The 19,784-nt window shown below is 40.4% G+C and overlaps 1 protein-coding gene across 1 annotated transcript in view; it reads right to left on the reverse strand.

Moving 5' to 3' along the window:
* The window catches only part of LOC107149751 (ectonucleoside triphosphate diphosphohydrolase 1-like), a 26,817-nt gene extending 7,383 nt beyond the window's left edge, over positions 1–19,434 (reverse strand). The window contains exons 1-6 of the mRNA XM_015494564.2: positions 19,331–19,434; positions 17,143–17,302; positions 16,207–16,446; positions 11,293–11,553; positions 8,729–8,842; positions 1,245–1,382 (exon numbers count right to left, since the gene is read on the reverse strand). Coding sequence (XP_015350050.1) covers positions 1,245–1,382; positions 8,729–8,842; positions 11,293–11,553; positions 16,207–16,446; positions 17,143–17,302; positions 19,331–19,419 — 1,002 coding nt within the window. The 5' untranslated portion in view covers positions 19,420–19,434. The remainder of the gene's footprint in view (positions 1–1,244; positions 1,383–8,728; positions 8,843–11,292; positions 11,554–16,206; positions 16,447–17,142; positions 17,303–19,330) is intronic.
* Positions 19,435–19,784: the final 350 nt, after the last annotated feature.

Consider the following 19,784-nt stretch of genomic DNA (forward strand, 5'->3'; position numbering starts at 1 on the left):
AAATAATACAAGGGGGACAAATGAATGTCAGTAGAGGGGGCAGAGAGAGAAGAGGCGAGGGGAGGGGAGGGGAGGGGGGATAGTAGAGGATAGGAAAGGCAGCAGAACACAACAGACACTAGTATGGCAATATGTAAATCAATGGATGTGTAACTGATGTGATTCTGCAATCTGTATACGGGGTAAAAATGGGAGCTCATAACCCACTTGAATCAAAGTGTGAAATATGATATATCAAGAATTATGTAATGTTTTGAACAGCCAACAATAAAAAATTAAAAAAAAAAAAAAGAAAGGGAGTCTGAGATATTAAAATAAGGAAAACATTTGAGTTTGAGTTAGAGGGTCCATACTCAAAAGATTGTACTCATACTACTGTATTTGGAGCAGCTACAATTTATGTTTTGATGTTTGTTTTGCTTGAAATCACCATATTTTAAATGGGGTTAAAATGTGTTTTCCCTTAGTGGACATAGTTTTAAAGCCTTCCGTAACACTGCTCTTGATATTGTCATCAAGCATGTTTCTCTACTCCTAATTACCTGCAGGTGGCACTATGGCAAAGCACAGCAGTGAAGTTGTCTTAGGGCTCAGGCTCAGCGTGACTTCTAAGCAACAGCCCCATTCCCAACCAGTCAGTTCCTTTCCTCACAGAGCGCTCAGATTGGTAAGTGTTGAAGCAACAACCAACAAAGCCTCCATTCCTTACAAGGAACCATGATCATCCTTTCTAAGTTTGTGCAAGGGGCTTTAGGAAGAGATTTTATTTTGCAGTTACTCCATACAGTCATGGTCTCTAATAACTTTATTTTATTTTATATGTTAATTTTCATGTGGTGCTGAGGATCAAATCCAGTGCCTCAGATATGCTAGGCAAATGTTCTACCACTGAGCCAGAACCCTGGCCCCTGGGATGGATTTTGAAGTCAGCACAACACAATCACTGTGGCTACTGAAATGATTTATATTAACCTCTCATTTTTTGTTTTAGGAGAATTAGCCACTGTTCTGTGGGCAGACAGGTACAACTGAGAATGCAGGTTGCGCTCCTTGGGGAGATGGCCATAGGTGGTTGATATTCCCAGAAGGGCTTCACATAGTATGGCAGCATGGGTTAGAGGTGAAATGGCAGAACAGAACATCAGGCCAAAACAAATCAGGTCAACTCCCACCATTTTCAAGACCCAAGCTTCTTTAGTAGCTACTACCCAACTTCCCCAGAACCCAACACATAGCCAATTTACCTTGCCCATAAAATGAATGTTTTCCCAGGTCTTATTTGTGAAGTGATAACCATATGTAAAGAGGGAGAGGATGTAGATACCAGAAAAGCAGTATTCACTCAGTTCCTTCTCATCTACTTTAGGAAAGGATGTCTTTACCTAGAAATGAAGCAAAGTAAATATACTGTACAAAGGCACATATCCATGTCTTTCTTCCTTATTATTAGACCTGATGAAGCAAGGAGAAAGGCCCAGCCCATGTGAGCCTAAGGCCAAGTTCTCCCAGTAGCTTTTCAGTACTGGAAATACTACTGAAATACCTCTTTCAGTAGGTGCAAGAATGTTTAGTTTAGAGTCTCCTAAGGAGGGTTTCTATTCCTCCATAGGGTCCTGTAAAATATTAATAGATGCTGCAAAAAAATTAGTTCCTGTGATCTAGAAAGTTCAGAAAAAGTTAATTTTAGTGTATTATTCTGTCCACTAAAGCTAGAGTTTTGCAGTCGTATTAGCATATTAATATCTGTACGAAATATTGAAGTAAGAAATCCATTAACCTTTGTTTAATTGGAGTGTCCTATATGCTCTTGAGCAGAGGCTTTGGCTCAGAGTCTCTGTGAGCATTTAAAGGAAACAAATGCCTAAAATCCCTCCAACTCAGCTTAGACCCTGAACTGACAGTATCAGCATCCTCTGGGATCATGTTGGTCCTCACCCTGGAACTACCAACTCAGAATCTGCATTTTAAGACAATTCTCCGGTCATTTATGTGCACAATAATGTTTGAGAAACAGAGCTCTGGATCACACTTTTAAGAGGCATTTTGCTAAAGACTACTGAAAGTGCAGCAACTTACCTCCTGAATTCTCTCCTTACTCAACCTTTCTAAAAATATCTGATTCACATAAAGTCCTCACTCATCGTGTTGAGTCCTTGTTTGTTTATCCCACTTTCTACTGAAGATATTAAGAGCTGCCTGCCACTCCCTGCCCTTATCCATCTAACTGTTGTGATGATATAGCCTGCTCTCCTCCTCCTCCTGCCTTAATTAGAGGACAATAGGCTAGGACATCTCTTGGTCAGCCCAGAGTTCTGTTTGTAGCCCCATCTCTTTGCCCTTAAGATGGGAATTCCCTCCTGGACACCATGGACAGAGAAAGAACTAACATTTTAAAGATATATCATGTACTCAGAACTGTGCCAAATATTTTATATGTGGTACCTCCCTGCCCTGCCTTTCCCTAAATTTCTTGCCCTTTTTGAAAAACATATTGTCTGTAAGCCCTTCATGATAAAAACTCCCAAGATATTAGGTGTAGAAGGATCCCCAGCACAATAAAGGTCATGTAAGAAAAGCCCATGGCCAACATCATACTTAGTGGAAAAGGACTGAAAGCATTTCGTCCTAAGATCTGGAGCAAGATAAGGATGTCCACTTTTAGCAATATTAGTCTAAGTAGTACTTGGGTAGGCAGATTTTTTTTGGATAAGACCGAAAAAACTTGGATGACAAAAGTAAAAATATACTAATAAGATTATCTCAAAGAAGCTTCTGCATAGCAAAGGAAGCAACCAGCATTAAAAAGGAAATAACAGAATGGAAGAAATTATTTAAAAATTATTCATCGGACAAGGGTTAATATCCAGAATACACAAGGAACTCAAACAGCAGAAAGACCCAAATAATCAAACTAAAAAAAATGGGCAAATGATCTGAATCCTTAAAGGAAAGCACACAAAAGGCCAACATGTATAGGAAAACAATGCTCAATTTTCTAATCATGGAAGTGCACACCAAAATCACAATGAAATATCATTTCCCTCCAGTTTTAATGGCTATTATCAAAAAGACACAGAATAAATACTAGTGAGGAGACAGAAGAAGGGGAACTCTTATGTACTAATAGTGGGAATGTGAATTAGTATAGTCATTATGGAAAAAAGTATGGAGAGTTTTTAAAAAATTAAAAATTGAATTATTATATGATCCAGCAATATCACACCTGGGAAAATATCCACAGGAAATGAAATCATTACATCCAAGAGATATCTATAGTACTCCTTTTATGGTTTAGATATGAGGTGTCTCCCCAAAGCTCATGTAATGCAAGAAAGTTTAGATGTCAAATGATTGAGATATGAGAGTTTTAGCTTAATCAGTGCATTGGTCACTGACAGGAATTACCTGGGCGGTAACTGTAGGGAGGTGAAGAGCAGCTGGAGGAGGTGGGTCACTGGGCATGGCTTTGGAGTTTATATGCTGTTCGTGGTGAGTGGAGCTCTCTCTGCTTCTTGGTGCCATGTCCTGACCTACTTTCCTCTCCCATGCCCTTCTGCCATGATGTTCTGCTTTGCTTTAGGCCAAGCGATATTAAGTCAGATAACCCTGGACTGAACCTCTAAAGCCATGAGCCCCCAAATAAAATTTTCCTCCTCTATGTTGTTCTTGTCAGGTCTTTGGTTCAGGAGATTTGGGAACTCTTTGGAATTTGTGGCAGGAATTTTGAAAAGTTTAGAAGTGCAAGCTGGAAAAGTTTTAGTTGCAAGTAGACCTTGATGGGTGATTCTGGTGGAGTTCAGAAGACCAAAATGCAAATGGACAGCAAAGACTGAGCTCATGAGATTGCAGAGGAGAAGTAGAACTTTATTGGAAATTGGACTAGAGGTCATTCATGTTATATGTGGCAAAGATGTTGTTTCCATTTTGCCCATGTGCTGAGACTTTCCTGAGATTGAATTTAAAGGTGAAGAACTAATGACTCTGGTAGAGGAAATCTCAAAGTAGCACAGCATTCAGGCAGTATGGCATGGATACTGCTAGAGGATGTTAGCCAAGTTTACCATGATACTCAGGAGCAGAAAGCAGAGCAGGAAGATTTGAAAACTTGCAGTTTGGCAAGAAAAATGGGAATCAAACTCTGGCTAAGGAAGGTGTGGTTATTAAAGCAATTACAGCCGCTAAAAAATGGTGACAATAGAAAAGATGGCATCAGGGCACCTCAGAAAATGGCAAGACCACACCCATCTCAGGATCATGGATGTAAAATTTAAAATGCCTTTGAGAAGAGAGTATGAGGCCCCTGTTTGCACAGGGGCACCTAGGAAGATGTTTCACTATATTCAGCAATGCTCAGAGGTTGCTGCAGGAAGCTTGGCTACTGTTTAGATTGTGGCAGACCTGGGCATCCACCAAATGGTGCCAGTTCTGCAGGACTGCAGGAAGCTGGAGTTAGGGGTCTTGGAGGCTTCCACTGATATTTCAAAGGATAGCTTGGGAGCCTAGACAAAGCATAGCAGGTTTGGTTTCCTTATGGGCAGCCTCTGAAAGGGCAATGCCTGAAGATATGAGATGGAAGCCAAAGCTTCATTGCAGATCCCCAAGAATAAGAGATACCAGTAACCTGGGAAGTCTGCCAAGGAAAACTATAGGAATTGGGCAAAAGCCAAGAGACTTGCCTTGGACTTCAACCAGCAAGGCCAAAGGGCTAGAGGTACACAATCCCTTTGGAGAGAACATCATCATGTAATGTGCCTAATGGGGTACATGGAGCTAAAGGCTTTGTTTGCCCAGCTGGATTTTGGTCTTGCTTTGGTCCCATTCCTTCATTCAATGTGCTGATTTCTCCCTGTGGAATGGAAATTTTTACTCTGCCTTTATATATTGGATACATGTAACTTGCTTTGAATTTTTACAGGAGACAGCAGCTAAGAGTTTGCCTTCGTCTCAGAGGAGAATTTTTGGACAAAGCTGGAGCTATTAAGACTATGGGGACTCTTGGAAATGGACTAAATATTTTTCATATTGTGAGGTGGTCATGAGCTTTTAGGAGCAAAATGTTGTGGTTTAGATATCATGTCCCCCAGCTATTTAAGCTCATGTGTGAGACAATGCAAAAAAGTTTAGAGGTAAAATGATTGGGTTATGACAGTTTAACCTATTCAGTGCCTTAATCCACTTGGATGGATTAATGAGATGTTAACTCTAGGCAGATGGGATGTGGCTGAGGAAGTAGCTCACTGGGGTGTGCCCTTGGTGGATGTATTTTATCCCTGGTGAACAGAACATGTTCTCTCTGCTTCCTGTTGGTTACATCCTCAGATGCTATCCCCTGACTCAGTTATGACTTGCCTTAGACCCAGAGCAGTGCAGCTGGCTGTTTTTAGACTGCAGTCTCTGAAACTGTGATCCCCAAATAAACTTTTCTTCCACTACATTGTTCTTATCAGGCCTTTTGGTCACAACAAGAAAAAACCTGACTAAAACAACTCTCATGTTTCTTGCAGGACTACTCATGATAGCCAGGATATGGAATCAGCTGATGAATGGATGAAGAAAATATGGTATATATGTATGCATATACAAACACACACACAATGGAATATTACTCAGCTAAAAATGAATGAAATCCTATCACAGAAACATGTAAGAAACTTGAAGACATTATATAAAGTGAAATAAGCCAGGCAAAGAAAAACAAATATCACATGTTCTTACTCATTTCTGAGAATTAAAAAAAACTATCACATAGAAAAACAGAATAATAGTGGTCACTGGAGACTGGGAATTGTAGGGGTAGGGTAGACAGAGCTTAGATTAGGGACTTCAAAACAGACAGGAGCAATTAGTCTGCTGCTCCATAGCTAGTAGGGTAACTACCTTATATTAATGTATGATACATTTCAGAATCCCTAGAAAGAAAGAACATAAAGGTTTCCAACACATAGAAATCATTAATATTTGAGGAGATGGAAATGCTAGTTACCCTGATTTTATCATTATACATTGCATACACGTATCATATTATCATACTGTAACACATAAATATGTACAAATATTATGTGTCAATAAAAAATTCCTCATGCTTAGCTGGGTATTCTCATACGAGTTAAATAGGAATCTCTGGGAGTGGAACCTGGTATCAGTTAACAAAAGAAACACAGTGAGATACCACCTTACTTCTCTTGGAATGACTGTTATTAAAAAAAAAAAAAAAAAAAGGACTGAAATGTAGTTCAAGAATAGAGTGCTTGCCTGGCACTGTTGGGGACATAAACTTGTCACAGAAATTATGAACAGTATAGAGATTCCTCAAAAAAATTAAAAATAGAAGTACTATCTGGTCCAGCAATTCCACTACTAAGTGGAATTACCCAAAGAAATGAATAAGTGTATACCCAAAGAAAATGAAATCAGTATGTCAAAAGAGACATCTTCACTCCTAATGTATTATTTATAGGGAATTTTTCTCCTTTTCCTTGTTTTTCTTCCCTTTTTTGATTTATTCTTTTTAGATATACATGACAATAGAGTGTATTTTGACATATTATACATAGATGGAGTATAACTTATTCTAATTAGGATTCCATTTTCGTGGTTGTACATGATGTGGAGTTTCACTGGTCGTGTATTCATATATGAACATAGGAAAGTTATGTCCAATTAATTCTACTGTCTTTTCTATTCTCACCCCCTCCCCTCCCTTCATTATCCTTTGTCTAATCCACTGAGCTTTTATTCTTTCCCTCCCCATTTGTTGTGTGTTTGCACCAGCATATCAAAGAGAACATTCTGCCTTTGTTCTGGCTTATTTCACTTAAAATGATAGTCTCCAGTTCCATCCATTTACGGCAATTGCAATAATTTCATTCTTCTTTATGGCTGAGCAATATTCCGTTGTGTGTATATACCACATTTTCTTTATCAATTCATCTGTTGAAGGGCATGTCAGTTGGTTCTATAGCTTAGCTATTGTGAATTAAGCTGTATAAACATTGATGTGGCTGCATCACTGTAATATGCTGATTTTAAGGGTATATGCCAAGGAGTGAGATAACTGGGTCAAATGGTGATTTCATTCCAAGTTTTCTAAGGAATCTCTACACTGCTTTCCAGAGTGGTTGCACCAATTTGTACATTTCCCCTACATCCTCATCAACATTATTCTTACTTATATTCCTATAATTGCCATTCTGGCTGAAGTGAGATGGAATCTCAGTGTAGTTTTAATCTGCATTTCTCTAATTGCTAGATATGTTGAACATTTTTTCATATATTTGATAACTATTCATAACTTCTGTGAAGTATCTGTCCAGTTCCTTTGCCCATTTATTGATTGGGATATTCATTTTTTCTGGTGTTCAGTTTGTGAGTTATTTGTATATCCTGGAGATTAATGCTCTATCTGAGGTGCCGGTGGTAAATATTTTCTCCCATTCTTTGCTGTGAAGAAGCTTTTCAGTTTGATACTATCCCTGTTATTGACTCTTGATTGTACTTCTCTCTTTAGAAGTCTTGTTGAGGAATTCGGTTCCTAAGGTGACATGATGGTTTACTCCCAAAGTTTATTGCAGTCTTATTCACCTTAACCTTGATAGGGGCTCACTGTAAGTATCCATCGAGAGATGAGTGGATAAAGACAATGTGATAGAAACATACAATAGAATACTAATTTGCCATTAAAAAAAACATGAAAATCTGTCATCTGGAACACTATGGATGAACCTGGAGGATATTATTTTGAGTTAAATAAACCAAAAACAAAAAGACAAATACTGTATGATCTCAATCATATGTTGAATATAGAAAAGTTGATCCCACTGAGTTGAGCAAGGAAGGGATTGGGGTGAGGGAATGAAGTATACCAGGAAAGATAGAGAGAGGTTATTACAGTTAGGAGGAATAAGTGCTGGTGTTCCGTTGTACAATAGGGTGACTATAGTTCAGAATAAGGTAGTGTATATTTCATAAAAGCTAGAAAGAGGATTTTGAATGTTATTCACCCCGACAACTGATAAATGTTTAAGGGGATGGATGCAATCACTATCCTGATTTGATCAACAATGTATACATATGTCAAAATATCACATGGTACTGCATAAAATGTATTGTTACTATGTACCAATCAAAAAAAACTTTATTTTTTTAAGTTGTTGATGGACCTTTATTTTATTTATTTGTATGTGGTGCTGAGAATCGAACCCAATGCCTCATGCATGCTAAGCAAGCGCTGTATCACTGAGTCACAACCCCAGCCCCCCCACCAAAATAAAACTTAATAATAAAAAAAATTTAAAAACAAGAGAAAGACTTCTATGGGCCTTCTGCAATAGCCTTTCCTTTCCTGTGAAAAGGACAGCTGTATCTTATTCTACCTTCTTCTAAGTTTGAACAGAGATGCTAGAGCAGCCACCTGTGTCCATGAGGACATGACATGACTATAGAACTGCAGGTGCAATGCCTGAGACATAGATGAACTGCTAATCCCATGCCAGCAGCTGCTTGCTGCCAGACTTCACAGTAGGTGAGAAACACAATACCTTACATACGACATTTTATGTCAAGTTATCAAGGAATGTTGGTAAATTCATTCCTTGGCCCACCATCTGGGCTTATCTGACACATTTTCTAGATCTTGGTCAGGGCAGCACGAGGTCAGGAGCAGACTCACATCCTCCAAGCTGCAAGGGGCACAGTGCAACTGTGATGGCTACAGTCTCTAGGTACTTACCTCATTCCAAGGCTGAGAGCAGAAGTTTCCTATTCTCTTAATTGCCTCTTCCTGAGAGACCTTTTCTGATGTCAAGTTAAAAAATTCCATCACAAAATAGAAAATTGAAAATGCCTATAAGAGAAAATTGAAGTTTTAGGCTGTGTCCAACACATAGGAACACTGACTTGATCCCTGTGGGAGCTCATTTTTGGTTCAGAGAAAAGCAAAGATGCCATTTACAGGGTATTCCTGCTGCAAACAAGCCATATGCTTCAATTCCACTAAAATAATGGCAGTTTTTAAAGATGCATTATTTGTAACAAATCTGTATTCATATTTACTATTTGTCTAATTTGATAAAAACGAGTGTATGTATATGAGATCTAGTCAAGATGTTTTGTTTGTTTGTTTGATATTTCCTTCATTTCTGAAGCAGTCTACTAATGTTTTAGTAAAGTTCACATTCCACTTTTACCAGAATTCCAAAGGGGGGAAAACTCAGAAAGTTAGCACAAAATAAAATTTGTGTATAAATTAACCAAGGAGGCTGTGTTAAAAAAAAATCTTAAATACTTATTGTAAAAAAAGTTACACATGGAAGCTGGACTGAGAGATCAGTGCCCACATTCCCCATGTTATTCAGTGGTCAACTCTGTGTATATGTGTGTGTGTGTGTGTGTGTGCGCGTGCGCGTGTACGCGCCCACGTGCACGTGCAAATACATTTCAAATGTTCTTTATTTCCAGGTCTCCATTGAATCTGTTTCCGTCCTTTCTTGTTTATATAAATTGCACCATGTGATCTCAAAAGCCATTTCCCCAATTACCTCCAAAGTAATTCCCAGAGATGTTCCATCTTGTTGGTGTTTCTGTTTTGCCTGTCACATTGGATTCAACCTAGTGACAAGGGCCACAATGTAGGCAGACACAGCACTAACAGTTTTTAATACTATATTTACAGACGAAGAATTAGATCATCAGGGACACTTGCAATGGTCCACAAACTCTCCTCCAACAAATGCTCTGTGGTTTGAGAACACACAAGATAACTCCTTCCGGAAATAATGGAAATGCAATTGGATTTGGTGTTTCAAAAAGTTATGCTTCAAGTTCCTGGCCTTGGAAATGGGAATTTCTTCTTTTAAAATTATTTTTATCACTCCATAATAGTTATATGTAACATTAGGATTCATTGTCTCACTTTATACATGCATGGAAGATGATTTGTTCCAAATCAGTCCTCAGAACTTCAGTGAGGTGAGAGGACTGCTACGAGAAAGAGCTAAGCTCTGTCAGCACCTCCCTGATGCTAGGGCCCACTTGACATCTGCTGTATTGGTGTTATGAGCTGACTCTGACAGGCAAGAGCTGAACATGAAAACTTCAGGATTTTTGTGATGTAGTTCATGTCAGTTTGGGAGGCAGAAATAGACTGGGGTGGGAATATTTACACTATGGAAATTGGCAAATGCTACAAATCAGCTCCCCATCCCCAGTAACCACTTGTCCAGCATATCCATTGCTCATAACCAACTGCCAGTGAAACAGGGAATATAGTTTCTAATTTTTAGAGAAAAAACAAGCAAAATATTTACAAAGAGGACCACTCCCCCACCCTAAAAAAAATATCTGAAATGGAAAAAAATTTCCAAAACATGGGTAAGTATCAGACAGTGACCCTGAGGGATGTATCCAGAGAAGAAACAGGCTATGCAGAGGGAGACAATGAGCTAATCCAAGGGGGCTACCAAATAAAGGTTTAGAAGTCAGAACAATCTCAACAAGAGACCAAGAAAACAAACATAAAAGCCGCTAGGGGGAGCTCAAGGGCCCACCACCTTTTCCAGCCATTACTTCTCCCTACCTGGATTGCAGAAATCACATTCAGAGGCAAAAAATTCCATTCCCTCAAGGAAGAAGGGTTTGCTCTATGTTGAAGGCAGGAATTAAGCCATGTTTCCCAGGAGGCAAAGTGTTCAGAGACATTAAAACGTCAACTCCTTAAAGAGGGTATGTTCCTTTTCCTTTACATTTACTTCCTAGCAGTGACTGGAATTAAACAGGCCCTTGGCTGTCTCCAGCTGCCCTCACCACTTGCCTTCCTCTTGTGGTACCCTCCTTCCTCCTCCAGAAGTTTGATTCAAGGCAAGGGAGGACCCTGGCCCAAGAAATCCCATGGTGGGCAACCAATGCCAGCTCAGTTACAGAATATTCAAATGAGGTTCTAATTTGTTCTGAACTGGGGGTTGGAGCCAACTAATAACCAAAGCTATTGCTCTGCCAGTGGTTTTCTAGTGATGTGCTTTCCTCAGGATTCCTGAGGAGAGGGAAGCTGTAGTTGGGCCATGATTAAAGTAAGCCTGGATCCATGGCACTACCTCCTGCTGCTTTCCCAGAGACCAAAGGAATGAGGAGCTCAAAAGTTTCCCAAAAAGCCAAGACTTAAGTCAGGTCTGGGTACAATCAGTCCTGTGCTGTCTCCAGGGAGCTCTTTCTGTGACACTTATAAGAAAGTCTCTTATATTCTATAAACTTCAACCAAAATCCTTCTAGCCAATATACCTCATCATTTCACAAACTTACCTCAAAATTTCCCTGGATTGGTGGCAAGTAAATCCCATTGAAGGCACACTGAGAGTAAGGGCAGTCACCAGTGTTGAAGAGCTCAAGAATGCTTTGCTGGCATTGTTCATAGTTTCCAGTACCCTGGATTTGAAACTCATCAAATGGCAGAGTCCTCTTAAATTTCTTGGTGCAAGGGGTCTTGTAAAGGTCACTTACGTTCACAACCTTCTTATACCCCGTGTGAAAGCATGGGTCCCTGAGGCTTCTATCACTTGACACCTGAATGAAAAAAATCACTTGAAGGAATCCTGTGAATGTTGGGGTACAAAAGCCACAATCTGACATCATTATTGTGTAGGCATAGTAGAAAATGATAGCACATAGAACTGGCATCATTATATCTCTCCCTGAGTTTTTTACCAATAAAAATAAGTGTTAAAAAAAAGTTTCTATTGCATGCACCAGAAGTGGTACCAGATGTGACTGTACCTGGGGAATTTATAGGATGCTGATATTGTTAAAGCTGGACCCAGTAATGTCATTAGCTGGGAATGCCTTGGAGTTCTTAGGCCTAAATTATATATGTTGGAAGAAGATTCCCCAGGGAAATTCTCAAGACTCCCAAAAATTGAGCCTGAGGCTCTTTACCTCCCTAAGCAGAGAATCAGAAACTCCAAAAGGTGGAACATGTGTTAGGTCTTTTAAACCAACAGAATCCAGTGATTTTTTTTAATCTTTATTTTATTTATTTATGTATGGTGCTGAGAATCAAACCCAGTGCCTCACACATGGTAGGCAAGTGCTCTACCACTGAACCCCAGCCCTAGCCCAAATCCAATGATTTTTAACCTTCAACCCCACAGAGAAGAAATTGGGTGGCTGTGGATAAGAAATTTAGTGGAACTCTGAGGCTCAATGGGCTATACTCAGTGGCATCTACTCTTCTTACTGATAGTCTTCTTACTGATAGCAGTTTTGAGAATCAGAGAGTGCTTTGGGGGAAAATAGAGAACTGGTTGTTCTTTCAACAAAGACAGAGACCAGCTGGATATGACAACCTTGCTCTGTGTTTATTTGTCAGGGTGTGCCTGGTACTCTACTGATGTGGAGCATTTAACTTTTCTTGCCTTCAAAAATACAAAAAGCATAAGGTAANGGCAAGGGAGGACCCTGGCCCAAGAAATCCCATGGTGGGCAACCAATGCCAGCTCAGTTACAGAATATTCAAATGAGGTTCTAATTTGTTCTGAACTGGGGGTTGGAGCCAACTAATAACCAAAGCTATTGCTCTGCCAGTGGTTTTCTAGTGATGTGCTTTCCTCAGGATTCCTGAGGAGAGGGAAGCTGTAGTTGGGCCATGATTAAAGTAAGCCTGGATCCATGGCACTACCTCCTGCTGCTTTCCCAGAGACCAAAGGAATGAGGAGCTCAAAAGTTTCCCCAAAAGCCAAGACTTAAGTCAGGTCTGAGTACCATCAGTCCTGTGCTGTCTCCAGGGAGCTCTTTCTGTGACACTTGCTGGAATCCTCAAGGGGAAGTGAACCCCCCATTCTCACATGTTGATCTGTTTTGTGAAAGGGAGAAAGAGTAGTCAAAACAGATAAAAGCCCTTGTTTCTTTGGATGCTGCCTCAAATGAATATAAACAATGTTTGCTCCATAACTGGCACTTAATAAATGGTAGTGAATTTTGCAATATACTCCTAAACTGTTAATGCAGTAACACTTGATCTCCAGAAACATGACATGTAATTTGAATAATGAGTAAGTAGATCAGGGGCATCTCTTCTGCTTCTGCTCACTTTCTTCATCTTCTTCTGGAACAATTAGGAAAAGAAGGATTTTGGAATTAAATAATTTCCCACACTTCAAAATGTAATCAAAATGATAGTATTGTCAATTCTTCTTTGGGATATCCTGAGTTTCTACTTATTAAATGTCTATTTAGGGGAAAACCCTCAGCTGAGTCAATGTGTGATAGTAGGAGCAAATGTGACTCCATTTTGTTTTATGACTTCATCCTGTAAAACAACCATGCCAAGTAGAAGAGTCATGACTGGAGCAAGATGTTCTTTTCCTTTTGCTATAGAAACCTTTAAGAACACGGAATTACCTAATGGGGTATTGTTTCTGTAACTAGGGTAATGGGGCTCTGTTTTTGTAACTGGGGTGACTGGGCTAACTGTGATTGGTTAGGCTTCCCTCCGCTTGACTGCACTGTCCCGCTTCTGTAACCTGGCTTGCTTGCATTGGCTAGACCCCCCGCCCCCCGAACATCTCTTTTGCAGTTTTCAGGCTTATAAGGAGTGCCCTTGCAATTGTTCGGGGCTGATCAGGGGAACAGATTTATGTTCTGGTCAGCCGCCACCGGTGTGCTTCAATAAAGGCTTGATTCGATTATACATGAGTGGTCTGGAAGTCAGTTTATGAAACCCTGGGACGAAGCTTTAACTATAACAAATGTCCCACAGACATTGGGGAGCCACTTGCAGCAGACTCTAATGGGTTCCAGCCCCTACTTCTTTCTTGGTTATACAATCATGATTTTATCCAGATAGAGATAGCGATATCCTTAGGAGAGACTCCCCAGGAAATGAACCATAATTAGTGTAAACCAACCATATTATTGAAAATTTCTCCTTTATCACAAAAAATTTTAGTATATGCATTTCATGAAGTTCTGGTCAACGTGATCTGAAAAGATATCTGTAGGTACTCGCACATAATGGCAGAGGGACATATACAAGAGGAACCTCTTAACGTCAATCCTGCGTTGGCGTTGATGTGGTGATGTGATGCTTGGAGCACTAGTTGCCATCTTAGCACTACAAGAAGGTCAAGAAAATGATGAAGACACTGATCCCATGTCCCTACATTGTTCAGCCAAAAAACTAACCTTGATTTATTTCAGGACATTATGATGTGAGATTAAAAGAAATCCTATTATTTAAGCTCTCTATAGACACATATTCTATAACCTTCAACCCAAATCATTCTAACCAATATAACTTATCATTTCACAAACTTACCCCAAAACTTCCTTGGAATGGTGGCAAGAAAACCCCATTGAAGGCACACTGGGAATAAGGGCAGTAACTGGTGTTGAAGAGTTCAAGAATGCTTTGCTGGCATTGTTTATAGTTTCCAGTACCATGGATTTGAAACTCATTAAACGGCAGAATCTTCTTAAATCTCCTGGTGCAAGGGGTCTCGTAAAGCGCTTTTACTGTCACTACTTCCTCATACCCAGGATGAAAGCATGGGTCCTTGAGGACTCCATCACTCAACACCTGAATGGAAAAAAAATCACTTGAAGGAATCTTGTGAATGTTGGGGTACAAAAGCCACAATCCTACTTCATTAATTGTGTAGGCATAGTACAAAATGGCAGCACATAGAATTGGTATTATTATGCCCCTCCCTGACTTTTTCATGCTTGGAAATCAGTTTAAAAAACAGTTTCTACAACAGACACCAGAAGTGGTACCACATATTAATGTTCTGAGCTATTTACAGGATGTTGATATAGTTAAAGCTGGACCCAGAAGTACGATTAGTTGGGAATGTCCCTGAGTTCCTAGGGCTAAATCACATAAAACAGGAGCAAGGAAAATTCTCAAGACTCTCAAAAACGGGAGGCTGAGGCTCCTCACCTCCCCAAGCAGAGAATCAGAAACTCCAAGAGGTGGAACATGTGTTAGGTCTTTTAAACCAATAGAATCCAGTGATTTTTAACCCTTAACCCTACAGAGAAGAAATGAGGTGGCTATGGATAAGAAATTTAGTGGAATTCTGAGGATCAGTGGGCCATTCACAGTGGCATCTGCTCCACGATGATCTTACTAATAGTGGTTTTGAGAATCAGAGATGGGGAGACGAGAGAACTAGTTGTCCTTCCAGCAGAGACAGAGACCAGCTGGATATGACAACCTTGCTCTGTGTTTATTTGTCAGGATGTGCCTGATACTCTCATGATGTGGAGTGTTGTCGGGAGCTGCCCTGGATGCAGACACCTTTAAGTTCTGATGCACCAGGTTCTACCAATTGTTGCTTTTAGTCTGGCACAGTAGTGCCAGGTCCCAGTAACTTGGGCATTAGCCCAGCTCAGATAACAAGGCATGGCTCCAGGTGTGGGTGTCACCCTGATGGGTTGAGATACACTCACCTATTCCTTTGTAATCCTACCCCTTTGCCCTTTTGGGGATAAAATACTCCATGGAACAGCCTCCCCCAATAAAACCCAGATTCAAGGCATGCTCTCCCTCTTTTTCTTGCCTGACTTGCCTCCTTTGTAAGCTGGGTCAGAGGACCCATCGAAGAACCCAAAGAAAAAGGTATTTCTCTATCTCTGTGTTGACTATTTCATGCCAGCCCAATTCACCTGGAGTGACCCTGACGGTTTAGTTGTATGTTGTAACAGAGTGTTTAACTTTTCTTGTGTTAAAAAATGCAAAAAGCATACAGGAATAAGATTTAAAGTGTTGATTAATAAATTCCGTGTTTTTCCTGAAGTGTTTTTTTCTCTTCCTCTCCAGGTCATTCCAAACAACCCTGTTTTCTGTACTTTGTAGAAAAGGGAAATAAAAAATGGCATAGAAGACCATTTGCTTATAAATTGCAACAACCTACCCCTGAATGATACTCTAGCATGCAGTTTTCATTACCAATCCTTCAGGGGTGAGAAATTAATTGCTAAGGGAAAAAATGTGTGGTTTCCTTGGAGATAGTGCAGTAAACAAACACAGGACGGGATGTCTGGATGGAAGAATTCATAGGGGTCCACCAGGTATAGCTTGGTATCTTGCCTGAAAGGGTTTGGAAAGTACAATAACCAGCTTCAGACCAATTACAGAATTAGAAAGAGAAAATAACAGGATGTGAGGGCTGGAGGACCAGATGTGGAAAGGGCTGGTCTGAATTCAGTAACACTTGCCTGAATGTCCTTGGCCAATTTCTGCCAGAGTGCTTGATCCTTCCCATAGCACAAGAAGCTATGTGTGTATACATAGTAGTCCTTGCCATAGAGGCGAAATTGCAGAGAGTTTTCTGGGGACTCCATAGTGTGGTTTTTAGGCACAAAAGTAATTTGTGTAGAGTCTGACCCAAGATTCAAAACTCCAAAATTTTTCTCGTGTTTGATTCCTTCAAAGAACTGATTGTACCATTTTGATTTCTGAAAAAGAGGACAGTCACCAGCACTAAAGGTCTCTGGACAGTCAGCTTTTCACCATGTTTCTTAGAGTCAGGGATTCCTAAAGCAGAGAAGCAGGGGCAGAAAGGTAAGGCATAGGGCACTGAGGTTCCTGAGTCTGCATTAGATCAACAGCAAAAGGAGAGGGGCTTTGACATAGTACACACTGCTGTGACACAGAAGCATTGTAACAAGTGCTACAAAAAAAGGGGTCTAGGACCAGGCATACTCAAGTTCATCTCCCACCTTAGTCAGTAATTACCGTGTGACCTTCAGCACAATAATTACCCTCATTAGGCATCACCACCCACCTCTAAGATGGCAGAGTCCTCTTAAATTTCTTGGTGCAAGGAGTCTTGTAAAGACCTCAGACTGTCGTTTGAGGATGAATTCTCTCAGCACAAGTAAGTGCTAGCACAGCACACAGCAATCAGCCTAGGCAAGTACTAACTGCTCTTACTTTTAATGATAGACTTTCTTTTCCTCTGTCTCCCAGAGATGAAGACTTCCCTAAGGAAGTTCTTGACAGGCAGCTATTCCTCCAGTAATTCTTACAAACATGGGAATAAATTCATGGCACTTTTTCATCCATCACTCACTCTGGATGAAATATTGCCTGAGAGAACAAGGTCATGGACCCCTAGGGAGCCATTTCCATGGGTGGTGTGAAGTGATCACCTGAACGAAATGGCCAAGCAGATAGTTGATAGTAATCCAGTTATAGGCACCTTCCTCTTGGCCAGTGATGATCTTGGCACCATGGAAGTTAAACGGGTAGTTGTTGAGGCTCCTTATCACTGCAGCCATGACCTTACCAGCCATTCGATCACTTGCCATCCTACACCAAAGAAGAGGTGGCGTTACCATCTTGGTCTTAATAATTACACCTACTTATTCCAGCTATGTTTTCCACATAATGCTGCAAAGAAACAAACCAAATATGCTGGAATAAATGGAGACATGGGGATCCCCACACATGGCTCACAGAGGAACCCTCCTTTGGGATGAGGCTGAGCTAATCTTTTTGTCCCCTTAATTCAAATCTCTCCAATCCTTGAGTAGGTTAGTCTTCCTAAAATAATATTTTTGCTCTTTTGCTTCCTGGATCAAAAAATCAAATGTTCTAGAAAGATTGTGGTGGTGGTAGTTGGGTATTTTGTCCATGCCTAGAGCTGATGTTTGTGATATTAGCAATTATGGTGACTCTTAGTTGATTACACAAGTTAGTCTGTGCTTGAGGTTTTCAATTTGGACTCTGGTAGAAAGCAGGTGGCAAGTCACCTGGGACATAGTCGACTTCTACTGCTTCCAGACTGGGAAATACCTTCCTCATACTATCACTAGTTCTTGGGTCCATTTGAGACCTTGAGACCTAAGAAAGGAGTTTTCCGGAGTTGTCATAATGAAGATGAGATGCACCGGTTTCCAAGACCTAGGCTAAGCAACACTAAGAGCCTCCCGTTGAGAGGATGTACCTTCCAACTCTAACCTCTCATCTGAATGCCTCCCATACCCACTACCTGCGCCTCCTTTACCCTTGCTTCCCTCCACTGCAATCTATCTTCTTTACCAGCGTCACCAATTGTGTAACTTTTTTAAGTGAGTTTCCACTGTCTTCAAGATAAACTCTAAATTTCACATGGTCTACAAGGCCTTCTCAGAATCCCATTCACAACTCTGGCTCTGTCCCTTACCAGGCAGACTTGGGACCTTGGGTGTTACTCAACATTTGTGAGCCACAGCTTCCTTATCTGGTTAGTAACAGTTAATCATATCCTCTACTTCATACTGTTGTTTTGGTGATTAAATCAAACAATGTGTGTCACGAATTTAGTGCACTTCTAAGAATACAGCAAGTGCTCAATAAATATTAGCTTCTACTATTATTATTTTACAACATGCACCCTGTCTCCTGTCTTTGCAGAGCTACTAACAGACCTGTGAATATGCCCTATTGCCCCACCACTGCACATCCTAGAACAAACTCCACACCAACTGCATCAAGTTAGCAACTTTGCCCTGCCTCTTCATTGCTGTATCACAGCTCTTAGAATGTGCCTGACACACAATAGGTATTGAATAACAGTGGGTTACTGAACATGTGCTATCACTTGGTCTATAACACCCTTCCCTCACCCGACAAGTCCTCTTTTTGTGACTCAGCTCATATATCTCCTCCTTGCACAAGTCTTTCTGAGGGCCTTTCATCCTGAGCAGGACAAATGCTCCCACAGGAGCTCTGATCATTCCTCTGTAAAAGAAGTGATCACACTGGGTGGAACTATTTCCTTGGGGCTGAGTCACCTTCATCTATATTCTGGACAAAGTAGGCACTCATGAGCGATGAATGAACAAGTAAACAAATAATGCAACTAGGTGACCAAGTGTTGACCAATAAAGATGTGCTTGTTATAAGTGTCTTGGGACATCTGTGGGTCTCCTCTAGTCTTCCTACATCCAGATATTGATTGACTAATTCTGTGTCTCCAAATCTCAGAGCACACAGGCTCAGTCTTTCTCTCTGTGTGTCTCTTCCCGCTTGAGTTTACTATGGGCAAATGGGCAAGGCTTTTTTTGAGAAGTGGTCTCTTTAATTTTCCCCAGGATGACCTCATACATCCTCTCTCAGCATCCTTAGTAGCTTGGATTTCAGGCACATACTACATGGCTGATGCAAAGCTTCTTTACATACTCAAAATCTTAATATATATATACTATGCTTTGGGGAGTTTTACTCACTTATTGAAATTTTCTTTCTTAGGTGTGGGCTTTAGGATGCGTAGCATTTGGAGTGTGGAAGTGTGGTTATCTCTTATAATTTCAGGGGCTCTGGTGCTACCTCTCTGAACTCCACATCCTACTATACCTGAGCAACTGCATGCCTGCGCTGGCTCCCATGTAAACAGGTGTCTCTTGGTGCTTGGACATTGGAATCATTTTCCTGGCCTTCTCCATGCATTGTGTCAGCCTTATAGTTATATCATTTGGTCTTCTATAATATGCTGCGATTCCAGCACCTAGGGAAGGATATGAAAGATGACAACCTTTTTTTAAAAAGGTATAGGACACACCTTGACAATATCAGAGCAAATTATGTTGCTGCTGAGAAAATACAAGAAAAAAAATCAATTTCCTGATGTGATATATATTAAGTTGCTGTACTTAGAGACTAATTCACCGCATCTAGCATTGTTATGATTTAATTTTCAAATCTGGCAGTGAGTCCATCTGGTGTTTGATAGTTTTGCCACTGGATGGCACAATTTCATGTAATTGAATAACATTGTCTCAGATTTTGACATGGATTTTAGAGTGCTTCT

Source organism: Marmota marmota, unplaced genomic scaffold, assembly GCF_001458135.2.
Source record: "Marmota marmota marmota unplaced genomic scaffold, marMar, whole genome shotgun sequence".
Classification (NCBI taxonomy): Eukaryota; Metazoa; Chordata; class Mammalia; order Rodentia; family Sciuridae; genus Marmota; species Marmota marmota.